Source organism: Fistularia commersonii, chromosome 1 (genome assembly GCF_037954325.1).
Source record: "Fistularia commersonii isolate RoL2024-O1a breed Wild chromosome 1, RoL_Fcom_v1.0, whole genome shotgun sequence".
NCBI lineage: Eukaryota > Metazoa > Chordata > Actinopteri > Syngnathiformes > Fistulariidae > Fistularia > Fistularia commersonii.
The window spans coordinates 27,728,871-27,749,789 of record NC_141284.1 but is presented as its reverse complement, the minus strand read 5'-3'; the positions used below and the strand labels follow the sequence as shown (position 1 = coordinate 27,749,789).

General features: G+C 39.0%; 2 protein-coding genes across 4 annotated transcripts in view; one reads left to right on the top strand and one right to left on the bottom strand.

The window, feature by feature from the left end:
• Positions 1–9,071, top strand: part of atl1 (atlastin GTPase 1) — a 23,627-nt gene extending 14,556 nt beyond the window's left edge. For 2 of the 3 annotated variants that reach the window (XM_086158076.1, XM_086158086.1), the window contains exons 13-14: positions 1,038–1,052; positions 3,723–9,071. In XM_086158076.1, coding sequence (XP_086014202.1) covers positions 1,038–1,052; positions 3,723–3,836 — 129 coding nt within the window. In that variant the 3' untranslated portion in view covers positions 3,837–9,071. Of the gene's footprint in view, positions 1–1,037; positions 1,053–3,344 lie in introns of all 3 variants that reach the window. The other variant, XM_086158095.1, reaches the window with a different exon arrangement.
• On the bottom strand, positions 7,281–20,919 carry sav1 (salvador family WW domain containing protein 1). Its single transcript, XM_086158113.1, has 5 exons — positions 20,172–20,919; positions 18,436–18,924; positions 12,189–12,459; positions 10,558–10,713; positions 7,281–9,483 (listed from the first exon to the last, which is right to left on the bottom strand). Exons 1-5 carry the CDS (start codon positions 20,263–20,265, stop codon positions 9,270–9,272), a joined length of 1,224 nt encoding a protein of 407 aa, XP_086014239.1. The 5' UTR covers positions 20,266–20,919; the 3' UTR covers positions 7,281–9,269.

Sequence of the window (20,919 nt, the reverse complement as noted above, 5' to 3'; positions counted from 1 at the left end):
TGGATGAAATGGGCATTACAACAACAATGACCACAATAGCAAAGACCAGATGATAAAGAATATTCCTGATCGCAAGCAGCAAATATTCAGATATCTATTCTTCTGTCACATAGTCAAATCAACAGAAATTCAGATTACTATCATAGGAATGTACGTGAAAACTTTTAATAGAGTAAATACCTGTGCTGCTTCCACAATTCAACTACCTCACCCATTCACATCATGTCCTAACTCTGCTGTCTCTCTTATCCTTGTTTGTCCCAGCCTGCACACATCCTGCCTATTTTTTTTAATTTTATTTTTTCATTGCGATTTTTTTTTTGTCACTCTATTTATATTGTTGTTTGTTCTGGTTGTGTATTTTTCACACTCACTGATGATGCCCATTGTCATCCCTGGTGTTGTTGTTGTTTTGTTGTTGTTGTTGTTGCTGTCTGTTGTCTATTTATTCAAGGATTTTTTTTTGTCTTGCCATCTTCTGTCTTCTGCCTCTCTATTTATATTTATATTTATATTCATATTTATTTCCTTTTTTGACATTATAATTGTTACACTGATGTGTCAAAGGAATTTCTCCTTTGGGGATCAATAAAGTTTATCTTATCTTATCTTATCTTATCCACAGGCTTTTTAGTCATCTAGTTGTCCATATGGCTGTCCAAACCAACACATATGATTGAAACAAAAATAGAAAATATTTTTGCCAAATTTGTATGGGCAAGTTAGTTAATGTTTTGTCACAAATTTCAGTCTTATTATATGAATTTAATATGATTTTCGATTTGCTAGGACAAGTGAATGAAGAACACCTCAAAACACACATACATATATCCAGAAAATTATGAAATTAAATTAAATGCATTGAATTGAAATTAAATTAAAAGAATCCCTGTTATGTGACACTTTAACCAGCAGATGGTGATGCTTGTTTTTTAATGACTACAATAATTACCACTTGCCTACAACTGTGCAGATGAATTGACTCACATAGTGTTTTCTCTTCTCCTTCTGCTCCGTCTCCTCCTCCACATCTGCAGGGAAGCACAAACGAGGTGAGCGATTCAAAACATCAACAAGCGTTTATATTCAACAGACGTAAATATTTACAATCCGATCATTATACTTATCGTAGACTATATGATGTATTTTAATAAGTGAGGTGCAGTCAGGGGAGGCAGGACAAGCCGTGCCTCACTGGCCAATCTCGGAAAGAAAAAAAAAAAGGAAAAATAAAAATAAAAAAATGGTTACATTTATCAGTGATTTGCCCTATTAAGCTATTTTTCATTTGACTTTACCAGTTTTAGATTGTTTTCAAAATCACAGAATTTTCACATTTACCCTTGAAATACCGAGAAGAGACGTGCGGTGAGGCTGCCGACTGTTGAGCCTCAACCTAGATTGCGCAATAATGCTCTACGCTAAAACCATATTGCTGTCTTTTTGTATGCCGTTGTTAAAATGTTTTAACACTTTTGCTTTATGAATTACATTTCCAATGTACAGTGTTTTTTTGTCAACAACTGTATGCGTGTTACTAGTTTCTTGTTCCGCCAAGAGCCACTAAGTGAGGCACGCAGCTCTCCTGCCTCACCGGCCACGAACCTCACCGCACGTCACTGATTATAACATATTTGTTTTGTCCGCTAGAACAATCCGACCCCCTAGTGAGCGAAGCACAATACAACTGGATCCGCACAAACACACATTTAACGTCGTTTGATATTTCCCTTCAAAGCACCATCGGTAAAATGAGCCTGATGTGTCAGAAGTATTGTGTTGGGTCTCCTTGTGTATTTTACATTGTGTGTCTTTACGGAAAAATTCACCATTTTTTTGCAGAGCCTGTTTTTAAGGGTCTTTCTGTAAACAGTAAGTAGTAACAATACTGCTTCTAAGTCTACTATGGCTAAGTACATGCAGTACACATTGTAGAAAGTATGATATTTCTCTCCAGAGTGCAGGAGAGGAAGTTGTACCACCAAACGGCAATACTTGTGTAAAGTATAAATACTTCAAAAATGACCACCACTAGAGTCAGTGTGTATAAATACATGCTGTATGACATTTAATACTTCTTATTCAGATACTCCAAGTACATTTCTCAGATTGTAATGATGCAATTTGGGCGGTTTAACCAGGTTGGAATGGGTGGAGAAAAGTGTCAGGGGTACGAAGAGATAGAAGAACATCAGCCAGAAGGAAAGGAAAGGTGGAGGAGACGGTGGTGACCAATGACCAAAAGACAGGAAAATGTTTTGGTTCCAGGATGGAGAGGATCAGGAATGAGTCCATCAGAGAGACGGCACACAAAAAGAATAAATGTGAAATTTATGTGACAAATTCATCAAGAAACTCCGTCTTTATTATTTACAATGATTAAATGGGGCATTATAATGATGGTGGCAATGTCGATGATGATTGTTATTATTATTATCATTATTAGTATAATAATATGCATTATTATTAGTATCAATGTTATCTACATTATTATTATAAATATGTGTATAATTATTATATGCATTATTATCATTATCACCATCATAATCATTATGAGTATCATTATTACTATCATCAACATCACCATTATTATAATAATTATACTTATTATTATTATTATATGTATTATTATTGTTATATGTTTTGTTATTATCATCAACATCATCATTATTATAATTATTTTGTATTGCAATTATTATCATCATCATTGTCATCATCATTCATATTATTGTTATTATTATTATTTTCATCAACATTATTATTGTCATCGTAATTATTTGTATTTTAATTATCATCATCATCATCACCATTATTCCTATTAATGGTATTATTATTATCATCATCAACATAATTAATATTATTATAATTATTTGTATTATAATCATCATCATCATTATCGTCATGATCATTATTATTGTTATTATTATCACCAACATCATCATTATTATCATAATTATTTGTATCATAATTATTGTTATCATCATTGTCATCATCATTATTATTATTGTTAGTATTATTATCATCATCAACGTCAACATTATTATTATATGTATCATCATCATCATCATCATCATTATTATTATTATCATCAACTTCATCATTATTATTGTAATTACTTGTATTATAATTATTACTATCATCATCGTCGTCATCATAACTATATTATCATTATTATCATTATCACCAACATCATCATTATTATCATAATTATTTGTATCATAATTATTATTATCATCATTGTCATCATCATTATTATTATTGTTATTATTATTATCATCATCAACCTCATCATTATTATTAAAATTATATGTATTATTATTATTATTATTATTATCATTATTCAGGAATGGGTCCATCAGAGGGACGACACATGGTAGATGTTCTGGAGAGAAGCTCAGAGATGGTTGGGTCTTGGACGGAGGAGGGAGGGTGAAGATATTAGTAGATGGATGCTGGAATTGAAGGTCTAGATGAAGACCAAGTAGAAGATGGATGGACATGAAGGGAGTCGGTGTGAGAGAGGAGGATCCAGAGAATAGTGTCAGATGGAGAAGGTGGATTCTCCATGGAGACCCCAGAAGGGAAAAGCCCAAAGTAGAAGAAAGACAGACAGAATTTCCTCCCGGTCATCAGAATCAGCTCCAAACCCTCACCCATCTCTCTTGCATCCGTAAAATCCCTGCAGTACCTTAACATGTTGTGTGGTGACCTCGTCCCCGCAGGCTCTCTACAAGCTCTACAACGTAGCGGCCAATCACAGGCATCTGTATCACCACGCCTTCCCGGGGACGCAGGTGGACGAGCAGGCCGACGAGCGGGACAAAAAGGCGCACTGATCCCGCCGGGCGCCGCAGGGACTGTGGAGGGGGGTCAGGTCACGCTTTTATCCCGGTAAACGGCTTTCACGGACCTGTAACGTTCGCGTGTAGAACATCCCGTCAGTGGGCGCCCGCTAGACGCCGTCATGTCTCACTATCTGTGTGTGAAACGTCAAAGCTGGACACGCCGCCATTTGATTGATTGTTTTTTTTTTTTAAAGCAAAAGAAAAGGGGGGGGTTCCGTGTCATATCAGACATATCAGACGGGTATATTTTTATATATACTGCTCAAAATATAAAGGGAACACTTAAACAAAACAATGCAACTCCAAGTCAAGGATATTACATGTGGTTTTTTTTTTTTCCACTTTTAATTTGGAGTGTGACTCCAAATCCAGACCTCCAGGTTCATACATTCGATTTCCGTCGGTCATTTTTGTGTGATTTTATTGTCGGCACATTCAACTATGTAAACAATAAAGTATTTCATAAGAATATTTTAGTGTTATTTTAGTGTTCCCTTTATTTTTCCAAGCAGTGTATATATACTGCTCAAAAAAATAAAGGGAACACTTAAACAACACAATGTCACTCCAAGTCAATCCCACTTGTGTGAAATCATAGTGTCCACTCAGGAAGCAACACAGATTCATTTTGACTTGTTTTAAGGACATTACATCAAAGTTGGATCAGCCTGGAGTTTGTTTTTACACTTTAATTTTGAGTGTGATTCCTAATCCAGACCTCCATGGGTTGATACAATTGATTTCCATTGATCATTTTTGTGTGATTTTGTGTAAAGAGCAAAGTATTTCATAAGAATATTTCATTCATTTAGATCTAGGATGTGTTTTTTAAGTGTTCCCTTTATTTTTTTGAGCAGTGTATATATTTTCATTTTTTTTTTCTATTTCTGTCATTTGTCACTGATTTTCAACCCCCCGCCCCCACTCTGTGTAACAACCCCCCCAACACGCACACACACACACACACACACACACACACACAGATCACTTCCATTTGTGACAATTGTTCTGTTCTCCTGAAGTTTAGTGCTGTTTCTAAGAGAAAACAAAAGAAAAAAAAAAAATACTATCCACGCCATGTTTGAAAAGCCAAACTATGTACTGTATGTTGAACAATGAAGCGTTACAAGCCTCATCAGCATGTTAACTGGTCAAAGTCTGTCGTGGCTCCGGATCCAACATCAGGTGGAACGTCAAAACCCGCAACGACGAGAAGCGGCGTCAAGATGAGATGTGCAGAAAAGATTCGACGTGGGGGGTAAAATTAAAAAAATTGAAATAAAAAGGGGAATACCGATTTGATCCGATGGAAGTGTCGGTCGGGGAGGTTCTTCATTCCAGATCGCTGTCATCATCTGCAAACATCTCGGCTGCATAGGGAGAAAAAGGAAAGTTTTTTTTTTTCTGTGTCACATCACGTTGAATATTCATGCAGGGAGTCCTGATTTTTTTTTTTTCAATTAAATAAAAGCTAAAAAAAATGGTTGCGAAAGAAAATGGCAAAATCGGAGACAAAGGTATTTAAATGATGGTAGAAAATGGCCAGGAAATGAGCAAAAATACAGCAAAATACAATTCTGTTATTCCCTAAAAAAATTAAAATTCCAGGTAATTAAATTAAGAGATGCTTTGCTTAAATGAGCAAGGACTTAATCGAACAAGAACTAAGAATTAATCTTAAATTACATTTAAATGGAAAAAGAAAAAAAGAAGCCAAACTTTTGCTCGAAAGTCATCAGGAATTTCAGTGAAATCACAAAAAAATTTAGCAAGAATTGGTGAGAAATCGGGAGAATATTTTTTGTAAATATCAGAAAAAATTACTTTTCAACATTTGACATCATTTAACTAAAAATCTGAACTTCAAACTTCAGACTCAGGGGTCGTGGTTGATGTCAGAAGTCTCTCCACGTGTTTTTCCATCTGCAGGTTCTTCATTTTTTGGCTCCAGAGTTCTCTAAAGATGCGTGGGGGGGTGCTGAAATTATTTTTTCAATTAAATTAAAGCTAAAAAAAAACATTAGCCAAAGAAAACTGCAAAATGGGAGAGAAACCTGTTTAAATGATGGTAGAAAATGGCCAGGAAATGAGCAAAAATACAGCAAAGTACAATTCTGGCATTCCCTCAAACAAGTTTAAATTCCAGGTTAATTTAATTAAGAGATGCTTTGCTTAAATGGGCAAGGACTTAATCGAACAAGAACTAAGAATTAACCTAAAATCACAACTAAAAAAAGCCAAACTTTTGCTTGAAAGCCATTCGGAATTTCAGTGAAATCACGGAAAAATTTAGCAAGAATTGGTCAGAAATCGGAAAATGCTGAATTTTTTTTTTTTTAAATATCTGAAAAAATTACTTTTCAGCATTTGACATAATTAAACTAAAAATCTAAACTTTAAACTAGCCTCAAATGTAATGAGTTTAACACTCAGGGGTCGTGGTTGAAGTCAGAAGTCTCTCCACACGTTTGTCCACCTGCAGGTTCTTCATTTTTTGGCTCCAGAATTCTTTAAAGTTGCTGATTTTTTTTTTAATTAAATAAAAGCTAAAAAAACTGTTTGCCAAAGAAAATGGCAAAATGGGAGAGAAACCTTTTTAAATGATGGTTGAAAATGGCCAGGAAATGAGCAAAAATTCAGCAAAACACAATTCCTGTATCTCCTGAAACAAGTTTAAATTCCAGGTTAATTAAATTAAGAGACGCTTTGCTGAAATGGGCAAAGACTTAACTAAAATCACTTTTAAATAAGACAAACAGTCATTGCGAATTTCATTGAAATCACAAAAAATTCAGCAAGAATTGGTGAGAAATTAGAAATTGCAAAAAAATTAAAAAAAAATTGAAATAGTAGAAAAAAAAATTATAAAACTGGCCTCAAATTATTTCTGCTTCCACCAAAAGCTTGCAGGTGGAACGTGTGTGAGACTCAGGGGTTGGTGGTCGAGGTCAGAAGCCTCTTTCCATGTGTTCGTCCACCTGCAGGTTCTTCATATTTTGGAGTTCTCTGCACATCCTTTAGCTCAGCAACAGAACGCCAAACACTATCATGCATATTTAGCAAGTTTATACAGGGGTTCGACCTCAAGGGTAGAAAATTTGAAGGCGCTGCGGCCGAGCGGCTTCTCCAGGTCTCCGCAGCGTATAATCAGCAGGAGCATGAGGAGCATCCACAGCTTTGGAAATGGGAGGTTTCTGAAAATCCCATTTGCCGCTTCCAGCTTCTTGTTTACGACGTGCCGCCTTCAGACGCCGCAGAAAAAAGAAAAAAAAAAAAAAAGATTCAACCCAGATGCTACGCGTTGGCCTTGGGAGGCCTGAGGAGTCGTCACGTGAGCCCACGCCCCAGCACACAAACACACACACACACACACACACACACTTACATTGCAAAGCGACAGGAAGCTAATAAACTTGGATCAGAATGACTGGAAACCAGAGTTGAGAATTTATTATGCTCAGGAGCAGGATACACACGATTATCTGAATATGTAACAATGCATAGATGTGTCTGAGACCCTGTGTGTATAAGTGTGTGTGTGTGTGTGTGTGTGTGAATGGGCAGAACCAAGTGACAACTGTTTTCGGGGGGGGGGGGCAGACTTGTATTGCCCTTATATTTGCAAAATGGAGAAAAGCGTCGAACGACTGGTGGAATCGGAGCCGAGGTCATCGATGACCCCGTTCCAGGACCAGCCGCTAAAAAAAAAACCAAAAACAAACTAACACCCATTTTGGAACATTCAGAAACTGCACTGGTTTTTATCAAGTACTTCTATCTCTAGCTATAAAGTGACCTGCAGGCATCTTTACGTAGTGTGGATGAGTATTAGTGGGCTGAACGGGTTCCTCCGAGCCTAAAGTCAAAACCTCAGTGATGAATTTATCACAAGTGACGGGATTCGGCCGGATTTGGACACCAAAAGCCAAAAAAGTGTTCTGTTAAATCTTCTCCATTGTTCAAGGTTATGCTAACGTCCAAACGGTGCAACTTTTGTTTCTCTACAATTTTTGGCAAAAAAAATAATAATCACCCGGAATCTGTCTTATGTCAAACTGTCCCGTTTTGAGCGTCTTTCCTTTATTTCCTAACGTTTAAAATCTGCCGGGTGCGGAGCTCCATTCATCAGTATCCTTCGCTGAAATGACCTTGTTGAATAGCGCTTAAATGCTAATCCAAAAAGTAGATAAAGATTAATAAAAGATGACGTGATGCATTTGATATAAAGCAGACTTGCACTTTTGATGCCGTGACTACATTTTGCAGATATTACTAAGTACACAACTCGTTCTCCGCCCTCCCCCCAAAAAAGAATCCAGTATCAGTCGAACCCCCACACCAACATATGGCTTTAAGATGTTTCTGAATGTCTGAAAAGGCTTGCGATAAACCGGTGACATCTAGAATAAAATTACAAAAAAAAAAAAACCAAAAAAAAAAAAACTGCACTTCAATTTAATCACAGTTGAGATTCGTCAGTCTGTTACAAATTAAAAATAAAAAAATAAGGCATTACTAAGAGAGAATTGCACTCGTTTGGCAAATTTAACATCGTCTGAAGTGTTTTAACAAAAAGGAAAAAAAAAATAGAATTAAAAAAAAAAAAAAAAGTTCCAGTAGCTTATTTATGTTTCATAATAAACACACGCAAAGAGAATTCCTGACTGACAGTAATGCCGAGAGCTGAGATGCTCAAACCACCGCATCAAATGTGATGTTTCCTCCGACAGACCATTAAATAAAAGACGCGTTTCATATCAAAACTTAAATATCCATTAAGGTTTTGGTGGATTGTCTTAAAGGATGTGTCATCAAAAAGAAAAAGGACCGTTGCAAAAAGAGTCTGGTTTCAGTTTATGATGGTAACCAAGCAAAAGATAATAATGGTAAGTATTTAAGAAGCTGCCAGTCTTTTTTCTATTTCCTCCCCACGGGGTTGAAAAAAAAAAAAACAACCCCCGTCGGAGTAGCTGGTGTATACAAGATATGAGCTGACATTGTTAAAAAAATGCGGCATTTTATTGATTTTTTTTTTTGTTTTTGTTTTTTTTTTTTTTTTTAAAAAAAGGCACAATGTCAAGGAATCCAGAGTTTTCCCGACTGAACTCGGCAGTTTTTTTAGAATAAAAATCCAGACGCTAAGGTTTCAGACGCGGACACCTTAGAGCTTCTTCTTCTTCTTCATTGGAGTGTTTCGTTTCAGTCATGCCCACCCCCTCCCCGCCATATACACACTCACACACACACACACACACACACACGTACACACACACACACACGCACAGCCGCTGCATGTCTTGGCTTCCTGGCGACTATATTTGGATCAAGCGAAGGCACAGATGTGTTTGGTAAAAGACTCCCGTCTTTTTCAAAAGGAGGCCCGGCCGTTCCCAAACTGCGGGAGTCTCAGGCCTGCGAGTGCCGCTACATGTTCCCAATGAAGGTCTTGCCGGGCTGCTGGGCGTACCACTGCTGCCGCTGCTTGCGCGCCTCCACCTCGGACAGCAGCGCCTGCCTGTAGGCCTCGTAGGACTTCACGATGTGTTCCAGCTCCTTCATGAACAGCAGCTTCAGCATCCCCTGGTAGGTGTCCAGGTCGGCCAGCTGGAACAGCTCCCACTTCAGTATGTGGTCGTACCTGGAGCGGGGCGACACCACCAATGGGTTCTATCGGCGCGAGCTAATCTTTTTTTTTTTTTTCTAAAATACGCTCAGAAATCGCGAGAAATATTTTTGAGAGCCTCCGGAGACTGGTTTACTTTCAATCAAATAATTAGGACATTAAAAGTTAAATGAAACCAGTTTCTTTCAAATGACCATAATTTCCTGACTATTGAGCACACCTGAATATAAGCCGCACCTGAATATAAAACGCACCGGCGAGCTGATCGCTATCTTGGTCTTCCTCCTGCGCACTAAATCTGCTAAAGTCGTCTTTTTCGGCCTTGGAATTACACGGTCATTTTATCGGTCCGATGTGACAAGACAAATTTTATTTGGCGGCCATACGCCCGAAAAAAAATAAATCCATAAATTATTGTTTAAGCCACAGTGCAAAAAGTAGCGTCTTATTGTCCAGAATTTTCCATCAATAAGCAGCAGATGACAATTAAACATGGATTACAATGTAATATAGGAAAGGTAAATAGACTCACTTTCATTTTAAACCCTTGCTAGTTTTTGCTTTTCTGTTGGAAATTGAACTCATTTAGGACCTGAAACCTGTAGTTTTAAATTTACAGGATGATGATGATGATGATGATGATGATGATTATTTTTATTATGATTATGATTATTATTATGATTATTATTATTATTATTATTATGCAGACTTGACTCATTTTAGGCTGTTTCTGATAAAATAAATATGGATTTGAAGTTACTGTTTCTCATGAAAACTAAAAATCGAACTCATTACAGTTGCGGGTGTATGAATAAAAACGATCAAGTACTAAGTATTGCTGAATACTTTTTTTTTTTTTTACTAATAAAAAGAAAATTCGGGAGATGTTTTGGCCGCTCTGCTCTCAATGTTTTTGTTTTATTTTGTAAAACTTGACGATTGTTGCGGTTCACCTAAAAGACATGAGTTTTTCCAAGTTTTCTTGAGCCAATTTTCACCCCCAAACGCGTTGGGAAGGCGACAAGGAAAAGCTTGACAAGAAGAGGGGTGTAAAGGGGTTCCCCGTCTAACGGGAGGGGCGACACTGACTTGAGGGGGGCTCGGGCGTAGACCTGCAGCCAGTCCGGGATCTCGGCGGTGTGATACGGGTTGGCCGGAACCAACACCGGCTGGTTCCTCTCGGCGGGACGCGGCTGGTAGGTGACCGGAGGCGGCAACGGAGGAGGCTGGTCGTAGCGTGGAACACTGGAACACACACACACACACACACACACACACACACACACACACACACACACACACACACACACACACACACACACACACACACACACACACACACACACACACACACGTGACACGCCGTTACTTGTGAGGACGACGCTGAACCTCGACTAGCAACAAGACGACTGCTTTCTTTGGAGGGGAAAAACAAAGCATCAAAGTGATGAAATGACCTGATTCTTCAAAGAGTTGAAAATAGACAACATTGATCTTGATCACAATGAAGGGCTTTTACACACACACGTGCACACACACACACACAGTTTCCCCACTGGAATTGTAATGTCAACAACTGTGACCACGTTGCATTTTTTTAAAATTACACCTATCAATCTTTCAATAAAGATGTCATGAATTTGCCAGAAAATAAAGAAATAAAACAAGAGAACTTTCCTTGCAAGTTGAAGAAAATGGCTTAATTCTAGATTCTAATTTAATTTTCAGGAGGTTTCGATTCTAATTTTCAGGTAATTCCTTACATATTTTCAGTATTTTTTAAAATGTTATATCTATATCTTTCTATTCCTTTAGGCTTTTCCCTTCAAGCTTCAAGCCAACCCTATTCTCTGGATCCTTCTCTCTCACGCCAATCAATATTTTCAATCAATATTGAATGTAGAAAGTCATTCTTTCCCTTTTGTGAAATTTTGTATGGATGATCACATTCAAAATAACATCGGTACATTTGTATGATCATACATGATTTTAAAGTTGAAATAAAGAGCCAGAAAATGTAAATATTTGAATTGCAAATTTCATTAATTATTCTCAACCATTATTGAATTTAATAACTCATTTTTTCCTCTTGTTTAATTTTAAGAATAAGAGCAACTTTATTTATCCCGAAGGAAATTGTTGTGCCAGAGTTTCAAGTAAAACATAACAATAATAAATAACAGTAGGAAATTGTATAAACAGTAAAAAAAGGGGGGAGAAAAAGAAATACAAATAAAACTGTAAAGTGTCAAAGTCAAGGCTATAAAGTGTTTTAAGGTTTTCAGTACAAAAGTTAATTTTATAATAATCCATATTATTAATAATAATTATCCATAATTTTGTATGGATGATCACATTCAAAATAACGTCGGTACATTTGTATGATCATACATGATTTTAAAGTTGAAATAAAATGCCAGAAAATGTAAAAATTGCAAATTTCATTCATTATTCTCAACCACTATTGAATTTAAAAACTAATTTTGTCCTTTCGTTTAATTTTGCATACAAAATAATGTCGGTACATTTAGCTAATCATTAATGATTACAATCATTTCCGGATGACTTAGAATAAAAACAACATATTCAAATCATCTTATAGCTTTCCACGCGTTCTCTTAGACCAAAATCGGCCATTATTCTGCTTCTCCAAGATCTCAACGCTTGTTAATCTTTTTATTTATTTGTTTGTTTATTTTTGGGGGGTAGGGGGCTCCCACCTGGGGGCACAGGGGTGACGATACTGCGCTCTCTTGTTGATGTGATCCACATAGTAAACCCCGAACTCAGCCGACTCCACCTTCTCCCAGCCCGGAGGAAGCCCTTCCCTCTCCAGAGGGTGGCTCCAGTGGGTCGTGTTGGTGTTGTGGTCGATGTAGTACTTCCTGCCTCGGATGGTCCAGTCCACCGTCCAGCCGGCGGGAAGGGGGAGGTCCTCTCCCGTTAGACTGGAGAGGTTCCCCAGAGACTTGGCCTGTATTCGACCGATGCCTGGGGGAAAAACAAACATTTTTTTTTTGAAGAAGAAGAAGAAATCCAGAGGGGAATCTGGAGGGAGAGAGCTACATATCTGACCAAACATAAAGTGGAGCAGCTGCCAACCGCCCAGGGAAGCTTGGGTAGAAACTATTTCTGGAAAACTTAAAAACATCATGTATGGGAAACTGACACTTAAAGAATAGGAATGCACGGCGTTTAAAAGGTCATTGTGATTTGGAAAGCGTGCATACCGCAGGATAAGAGAAGAATGTAATGAATCACTGCTCGGAGTGTGACGGACGCGGGTTTACAGCAACGACTGCGAACTGAACGGGGGAAAAAAACAAAACAAAACAACATCAGCTCTGTGACGTGTGTGACGGCAGAAACGACATCTATATGTGAACCTTCATCCATGAAAAACTATAAGCGCTGGGAAGTTTCCGGGAGTCGGGGTTTGGCTCTCGGCCGGTCAGCTTCCGTCTCCGGTGCACGATGATGAATAACGTGACGATCTGAACGGGGTGTGTATGAAATAGCGTGTAGTGAAACAACTGGGGGCGGGAGTCATGCATCATATTCAGGAGCCTGTTTTTCATTACGGACATATATCACTTTATCTACCCGAGTATGGAAAAAAACAAGTCACGTGGCAGGTTACTGCTATCATACTAACTCATGAAAAAAAACATTTCCTTTTTCAAACCGCAATTTTATGCATATTTTTTGTGTTTTGCACAACATTAAGGGAATTTTAGCCACTTTTTTTTTTTTGCTCCCATACTTGTTTGTTTGTTTAGGCACAGAGGCAGAGATGTTTGTACCAGATTGTAGCTCGTAGCTAATTTCCATCTGTAGTCCTGGGAAGACAATACAAATATAAAACTGCACAAAATAGACAATCTATATAAATATATACTTCTTTTTTTAATGTTAACTTGGTGCCAATGCACTCATATTTCCCCATGTTATAACTAACTATACTGCTCAAAAAAATAAAGGGAACACTTAAACAACACAATGTAACTCCAAGTCAATCCCACTTGTGTGAAATCATAGTGTCCACTCAGGAAGCAACACACATTCATTTTGACTTGTTTTAAGGACATTACATCAAAGTTGGATCAGCCTGGAGTTTGTTTTTACACTTTAATTTTGAGTGTGATTCCTAATCCAGACTTCCATGGGTTGATACAATTGATTTCCATTGATCATTTTTGTGTGATTTTGTTGTCAGCACATTCAACTGTGTAAAGAGCAAAGTATTTCATAAGAATATTTCATTCATTTAGATCTAGGATGTGTTTTTTAAGTGTTCCCTTTATTTTTTTGAGCAGTGTATATTAAATGAAATATATTAAACACGTCTTTGCTCTATTTATTCCTTTTCAGTATTTTGATTCTGAATTTGGGCCGTGGCTCAACAGGATAGAACAAGAGTCCCTCCGATCGGAAGGCTGGAGAACCCTTCTGTCTGCAATGCCGACATGTCCTTGGGTGAGACTGTGAGGGCATTGTTACAAATTAATTTTCAATCTTATTTTGCTACCGGTTAGGTTTCTCAGTTGTGTAAAGAAGATACCGTATTTTTCGCACTATAAGTTGCACTTAAAATCCTACAATTTTGTCAACAATCCGTGGGTGTTGTAATCCGGTGCGCCTTATTTATGAATTCTTGTTGTGCTTACTGACCTTCAACCAATTTTATGTAGCACGCTGCGCTCAAACATCTGTCAAAAAGTTTAAGTGCGACTTTATTAAGTGACAAAGCCGCTCAGCTTGATTGATTGTTTGATGGATCCCATCTGACAAGGGAACGTCGTATTGAAGTTGGTCGAGACAATGTTAGCTAACGAGTTATGCAGTGCTGGAATACAACGTCTTCCCAACCTCACATTAACTTCAGGTGTCGCTGGCAACCATAAACCAATTAGTACGCTTACCTCCGCCACTTTTTGTAACACCGGCACGTACTGTGCTTCAACAGAATATTACGGTACATGCTTACAAAGCGGAACTCAAACCCAAGGCTATCAGTCATGCAATAGATGATGGGAATCGAGCAGCTACCAAAGAATTCAACATTAATGAATCAATGGTACGGAAGTGGAGGAAGCAAGCGGATGAACTGCGCCAAGTAAAGAAGACCAAAGTTTCCCAGGGAAAAAAGCCAGATGAATATAGTTTGACTAAACAGACTGTTTTGTTTTGCTTTATATACTCCATGTTTTATCATCCCCCTTGTGTATAAAAAGAACTGTCCATGGGTGCGCGTTATCGTCCGCAAAATACGCATTTAATATGCATTTATCCCAGGCACATTTCGCTTCCATGATAGCCTGGTTTATGGTTCTCTGGCTTCTCTATGCAACACGGTGATGGACGTCCCAGTCAGAGGAAGATTGTAAATACAAGATTGTACCAGAGCGAATCTACAGGTCACACTAATCAATCAGTCGTCACCACCTCCACCACAAAAGACGACTACAATACTTCCAGTACAAAACTCCTGTCTCCTTCACTCCAGAATCTGCCTTCCATCGACATCCAGAATTTTTTTTGTTTTCACTTATTTGTCCCGGTCCAGATGTCTGTGCGAACTCGACACAGCAAACCCCGTGCACGGAATTTAAGGTCAGTTTGCGAGGATGGCCCGATGAATGGTAGGAAATGGGAGTGTTGTTGCGTTTGGAGAGGAAGGCGGAGAGCGTGCGCATGGATATACACACACAAGCGCGCACACACACACACACGCACACGCACACGCACACGCACACGCGCGCGGGAGCTTTCACTGGCAGAAACCCAAGCCCTTAACTCCACATCAGTGTGTTGGAGCAGCCGAATGCAAAGCAGGCTCCTCCACCTTCACTTTCACTGGTGAGTGATATCAAGACAGCAGCTGCGTGGATGACGGAGGCCAACTCAGGACCATCATGACTGGAAACAGATGAAGTCGGGGGGGTTGGAAGTAGATGAGAATATTTTAGGGAAGGGGTGGGGAGCGTCCTCAGGAAGAATATGATAAATTTTGCAAAAGAGTGACAGCAGCCGAGCGGAGCTCTTTGGGCCGGCTGGTGAGTGAAGGGATGGAATGTGCGAGCCTTCTGTGGAACGCCACTCTTCCTCCTCCTCTTCCTCATCATCTCTGGCCTTTTTCTTCAGAAAAGTGGCAGGCAGCCATACTCATGGTAGACTTAAAGCCCAGTGCACGACAGGAATTCCACGGGATAAAGTCGAGAAGAGACTACTACGTTTAAAGCTGGTGAGTCACTTGTTAAAGCACAAACAAAGAAGGGAACACACACATCCACGCAAGTGACAACAAACGGGGTTCGCACACCTGGAATTGACAAAAAGAGAGAGGCTTTCAGGGATTTTCTTTTTGAGTCGAAGGCCGGCGGTCTGGCAAGGTCACGGAAAGGGATGTGACCGGAGCTTCGGGTGTCATTTTGAAAAGATTATTTGCTTCAGGAAATCACTCACTTTTCCAACACGCATGCAAATACACCCAAACAGTCACCAAGGCAATACACATTACAGTTTCCAATGCGAACGGTCAATAAAATATACTAATTATCAGTGTCACAACATGATGGTTCGTAAGGTTTTCAAAGAGTAATGCAAATCTGCTTCTAATTTTTTATGTGTTTTTTTTAACCTGAAAACACCGGTCTACTAAACTGATAGTGTTTCTTTCTCGAAGCAGCTGCAGTTCCCATTCAGAATTGCTGCTCTATTTTAAACAAACATAAAAATGTGGTTTCTTTATGGGCTAAATTTGGATTTTTCGCTTTTTCTTTCTCTCGGGAGCTTGACGGCAAACGCTCATATCCCCGTTGCAATGGGTCAGATGACTTTATTTTTTTTCCCAAGTCTCCAAAGGTGAATGGTTTTGACGGGAGACCACCTTCATATCTTCCTATGAATGTGATGAATGTGCACTGGGCTCAGAGCTGGGCAGCTTTCTGCTCAAAACAAAAAAAAAATGGTGAAAATGATTGGTTTCCAAGTCTACTTCAGATGTCGGGGCTTTTTTGAGACAAGCGGCGCGACGGCATTTGATGGTTTTCATTTTTTTAAATTTTTTTTTAAGCCTTTCAGGTTGCTTTACAGGTTTTGGAAAATATTCTTGGTTGAGAGGAAAATGCAATGTGCAGATGAAAAAGGAAAACACGTTCTCCTCTTCTGGACTGTTTGGGGAGTAGAATTAATATGATTACATTTTATATTTTTGGAAGAACTGAGTTTTGATAGCAGACATGTTAAGACTTGAATCCAGTTTCCTCTTAAATTTCTGACCAGCATTAGAAATATACCATTGCATTGGTTGAAATTAAAGGATGCACATTCATCTGAGAAAAATGTTCCTGGACGTTTCCAAGGCAGTTTTAAGAAAAATCAAGCTGATATCACTTTATTGTAATATGTTCTTTTGGAAATGCATCAGTGTTATCACTGAAACAGCTCAATGGAAATTATTTTGCTTCATTAATGACTGAAAACTTCTGATACATGATCATGTCAACAGGACGTTGAAATTATCCAAAATGTTGCTTTGCCCTTTAAATTGTGGTCTCAAAGCTCTGATGGTAAAACTGAAGAATGTTGAATAACGTAGCAGGACAACACAAGAATTTCCATGATATTTTTTCTTTTTTCTTTCATTTTCCTTGACGAGACAATTAGTCAACTGTTTTCCATGTTTCCGAATCATTCATGTAAACCCTGAGTTTACAAAAGCTACATTTTCAAAAGGTGGCTCACTGACAAAACATCTCCAGTTGTGGAAAGTTTGGCCTAAATGCGCTCATAATAATAATGTGTGGTCAATAAAAGGGAAATAAAGATTAAAAGTAAACCGAACATCCAAATTCTCAACAGTGTTTAAATGTGTTTTGAAATCCACAGTTTTATAATTGAAAAAAAAAAAAAAAAAAGGGAATTCAAATGAAAATATGAAGCCCCTTCAGTTACATATGTTGGCGAGGATTGTTTGTGTTTTTGTTTTGTTTTGTTTTTTTGGAAGGAATAAAGACTGAATTCCGACATGAAAAATGAACCATAGGACAAGTTCTGATGGATTAATCCTTGAATCACATCAGGCTTCGCGTGTGCGATGCAATCATACTGGGATGAATCATCGCTGAGTGAGCGGTCTGGGCCCAGATATTTCTCTGGGGCGGTCTGCAAATTGCTAGTTTGCCTGCAAAGAGATCCAGCAAACCGAGGGGTGAAAAATGCAGAGCCAGCAACACTTATTTTACTTTAGACCAAACAAGAGTCGCGATATGTGATAGGCAAACCCGACATAATGCCGAACCGCATACACCACTTTGACAAAGCAGCCGCAAAATAAAAGGCTGTGCGTCTTTGAGGTGGGGAGGAAAATTCCTGCGATCCCCACAAATGTTTAATCTAACAAAATTATACACCGCAGTCATTCTAGTGTTTACACTGTGAAGCTCAAATGTAAACATATTCCACTTAATTCCTTACACTGTGACCTGAATGTGGCACAAAACCCATTTATACTGTTTGGGGGAAAAAAAACACTCATGTCCCTTTCAGCCTCTTCAGCTGAACTGCATCATTCATTAGAAGGAATTTGCAAAGATGTGCATTTACAAATGTTTCACTTGTCTTAAAATAGTGCTGGGTAAAATAAAAAAAAAAAAAAGTGGAGAGAGGATATTGAAAATAACAACTCAGACCCCCAGGACATTGAAGAGCCTGATTGCCATTTTTACAGTAGTTTTTGGTGAAGTTTTTGCACTTCCTGAAAAGTTTGAGTTACTTCATACTGATTGTCTTTTTTTTTTTAATCAATGATCCCTTTTAGGGTTGTTTATGGCTAATCTTAGAATACTGCCGTCTCTTTTTCAAAATCATACCGGTGTTCCAAAGCTTTTTATTGAATTCTCACAGCTTCCTATTTAATCTCATGAGAAACGCTTGAAAGAGTTATAAAGCATTGTGTGTGTTTACCTGACGGAGGTCTGCTGGGGGCCGGAGGAGTGTGTTGTCGTGGAATTCTTTGGAAGTTATGTTCATTGTGCTCATAGTATCTATAGTCCTCAGGGAAGCGGTCTGGGACCCTCCTGGGCTGGCGCTGCTGCTGCTGCTGCTGCTGGTTGTCATAGTAGGGTTCAGAGGGGTAATAATAGCGAGCGGGGTCTCCGTTCTCCGACATGGGGCTCACGTCTGTGAGGAAGGACTGTGAGGAGCCGCCGTACTCGTGGGGCAGGTCCCCCAGGCTGCGGGGCAGGTATGGAGGTGCTGACATACGGTGGCTTTCTCGGCGGGCCACCTCGTGAGGGGGCCTCTGCACCGGTGCGCGCAGGAAACTTTTGTTGCGAGACACCATAGACTCTCGGCTGGGGGCCACAGGGTAGGCAGAGGGCCCCAACTCTGGCAGGGGCACCTCTGTGCGTCGGGGAATTGTGGGTCCATGGCGAATGAATGAGGGCATAAGATCTGCAATCCAGTCACAGGAGGAATTCAACTGTCAATAATTATCAGTGACTCAACACAATTAAAAAAAATGATGGAAAACACATGACTTTAGTCAAGTGTTTTGGCCATCAAAATGATATTCATTGGACTTACTACTACAGCTACTTCTCAAACGGATTTTAATTGTGAAAAACAAAACAAAAAAAAAAACAACATTAAAAGCACAATTTTCAAAACTGAAAAATAAACAAGCAAAACAAAATACAGTGAATACTACCCTGTCTAGGTTTACACTTTTAATGATTTATTTGTTAAAGTTTGAGATTCCTTGAAGCAAGGGGCTAAATGATCGATACATGTTTGTATCCCCCCTTATTTTGCAGTTTAAATGCGTGCCACAATAATAGAGATAAATATAAGATATATTACTTTTCAATGACATCACACAGTGTGATAAAATGGAGAGTTCGGTATTATATATTAAAACTAATAAAAAGCCATGTTAACCTTTTGATTTCATCTATTATTTTTATGTCGTTACCAACCATAGAACAGTAGGAAATTCTTTAAGATAATAAAAAAAGGGACATCTAACGAGAACATTTGAGTTATTGCAAAACAGTAATGGAATAAACAATGAAAATAATCTGCATGACACTCTTCGTTGTTACTTAAAAATGTCTTTTTGACAGATAAATGGTGTTTTTTTTAGCAATTATATAGTTTCGCTGGCGGGAAAAACAGTAGCAAAAGGCAAAACGAAAATGTGAAAAATGATGATTATTTGCAAAGATTCACTTCAGACCAAGCATTTAAATGGCTTGAAACGGCCAAATACGGGCTCAGTAGTAAACATTAGATCTCAAAGTCAGTCTCGACTGAACGTCGCTGCTACAAATAGTCTGGAAATGTCAAAAAACGATTTAATAAAACAATGTTTACGTTAAAATAAACACCGAAAACCGTCCAGGAGTCTCCTTCTACAACTTTAGAGTGAAGCGCTACTGATGTCGCTGACATGTAGCTAGCGTTTGACTAACATTAGCAACTTGTTTGCGGACTTACTACAAAACTGCGAGAAAGTTATTTGTCAAGCGACGAGTTTAATAAACACAAGAATGCAGATATTTCTTTTCCCGCTTATTGTCTATCACAACCGGGGTTCCCCGCAAATGTTTGACCGCCGAACGACGCTCGTTAGCGGGCTAGCTTCGGGGAGTTCATCACTAGCTAGCTAGCTAGCAGGGCTACCAACTTGTTGCGCTTACTTCTCAGGAGCGGCGACGTTTCCTTCTTCACATATTTCCCGTGTACCTCGGCTGGTTTCGACGCTTCGTTTTTACTTTTCTTTCGAGAGAGCATCACTCAAGCCTTGGGAAACGTCAACAACGCTGCGCTGTAAGATCATGGCACGATCTCTCGACTCCGCAGCCGCCCGGTTGAGTCCGCAAAGCTCCGAAGGTGAACATTTTTCAGCTCCGAGCGTTAGCTGCGAGGTTAGCCTGCTAAGTTAGCAGTGCTAACTCGCTGCTCCAGGATGCGTCTCTCCCCTCCTTCGCCCCGACAAGCGCGTCACTCCCGGCAGCCGCTCCGCCGCTGAAGGGGAGCCGGAGCGGAGCGGAGCTGCGGAGTCCTGCCCATTTTGGCGTCCGAGAAACACTCACTGAATAATGCATTTCCTAAAAGAGCCGACGGTTTATTCATCGCAGCAGCAGCAGCTGCAGCCCGGAGCGACGGCTCCTTCTCAGTTACACAGCAACAGGAGTCCCGACACGACATGCAAGAAGTCATTTGTCATATTAATTCTCGTTATTAATGGAAAAAAAAAAACCTCATTAAAATCCCTGCATTAGAAAAAAAATGCAAGGTGGAGCAAATTTGTCATGTTTGAAGATATTCTAGGCTCCTTAGATTAAGCTTTTGTTGTTTTCTTTTTCTACAGACTGAAAAAGTACTTAAAACACTTTATAGCCTTTACTTGTTACTTTGACAATTTATAGTTTTATTTGTGTTTCT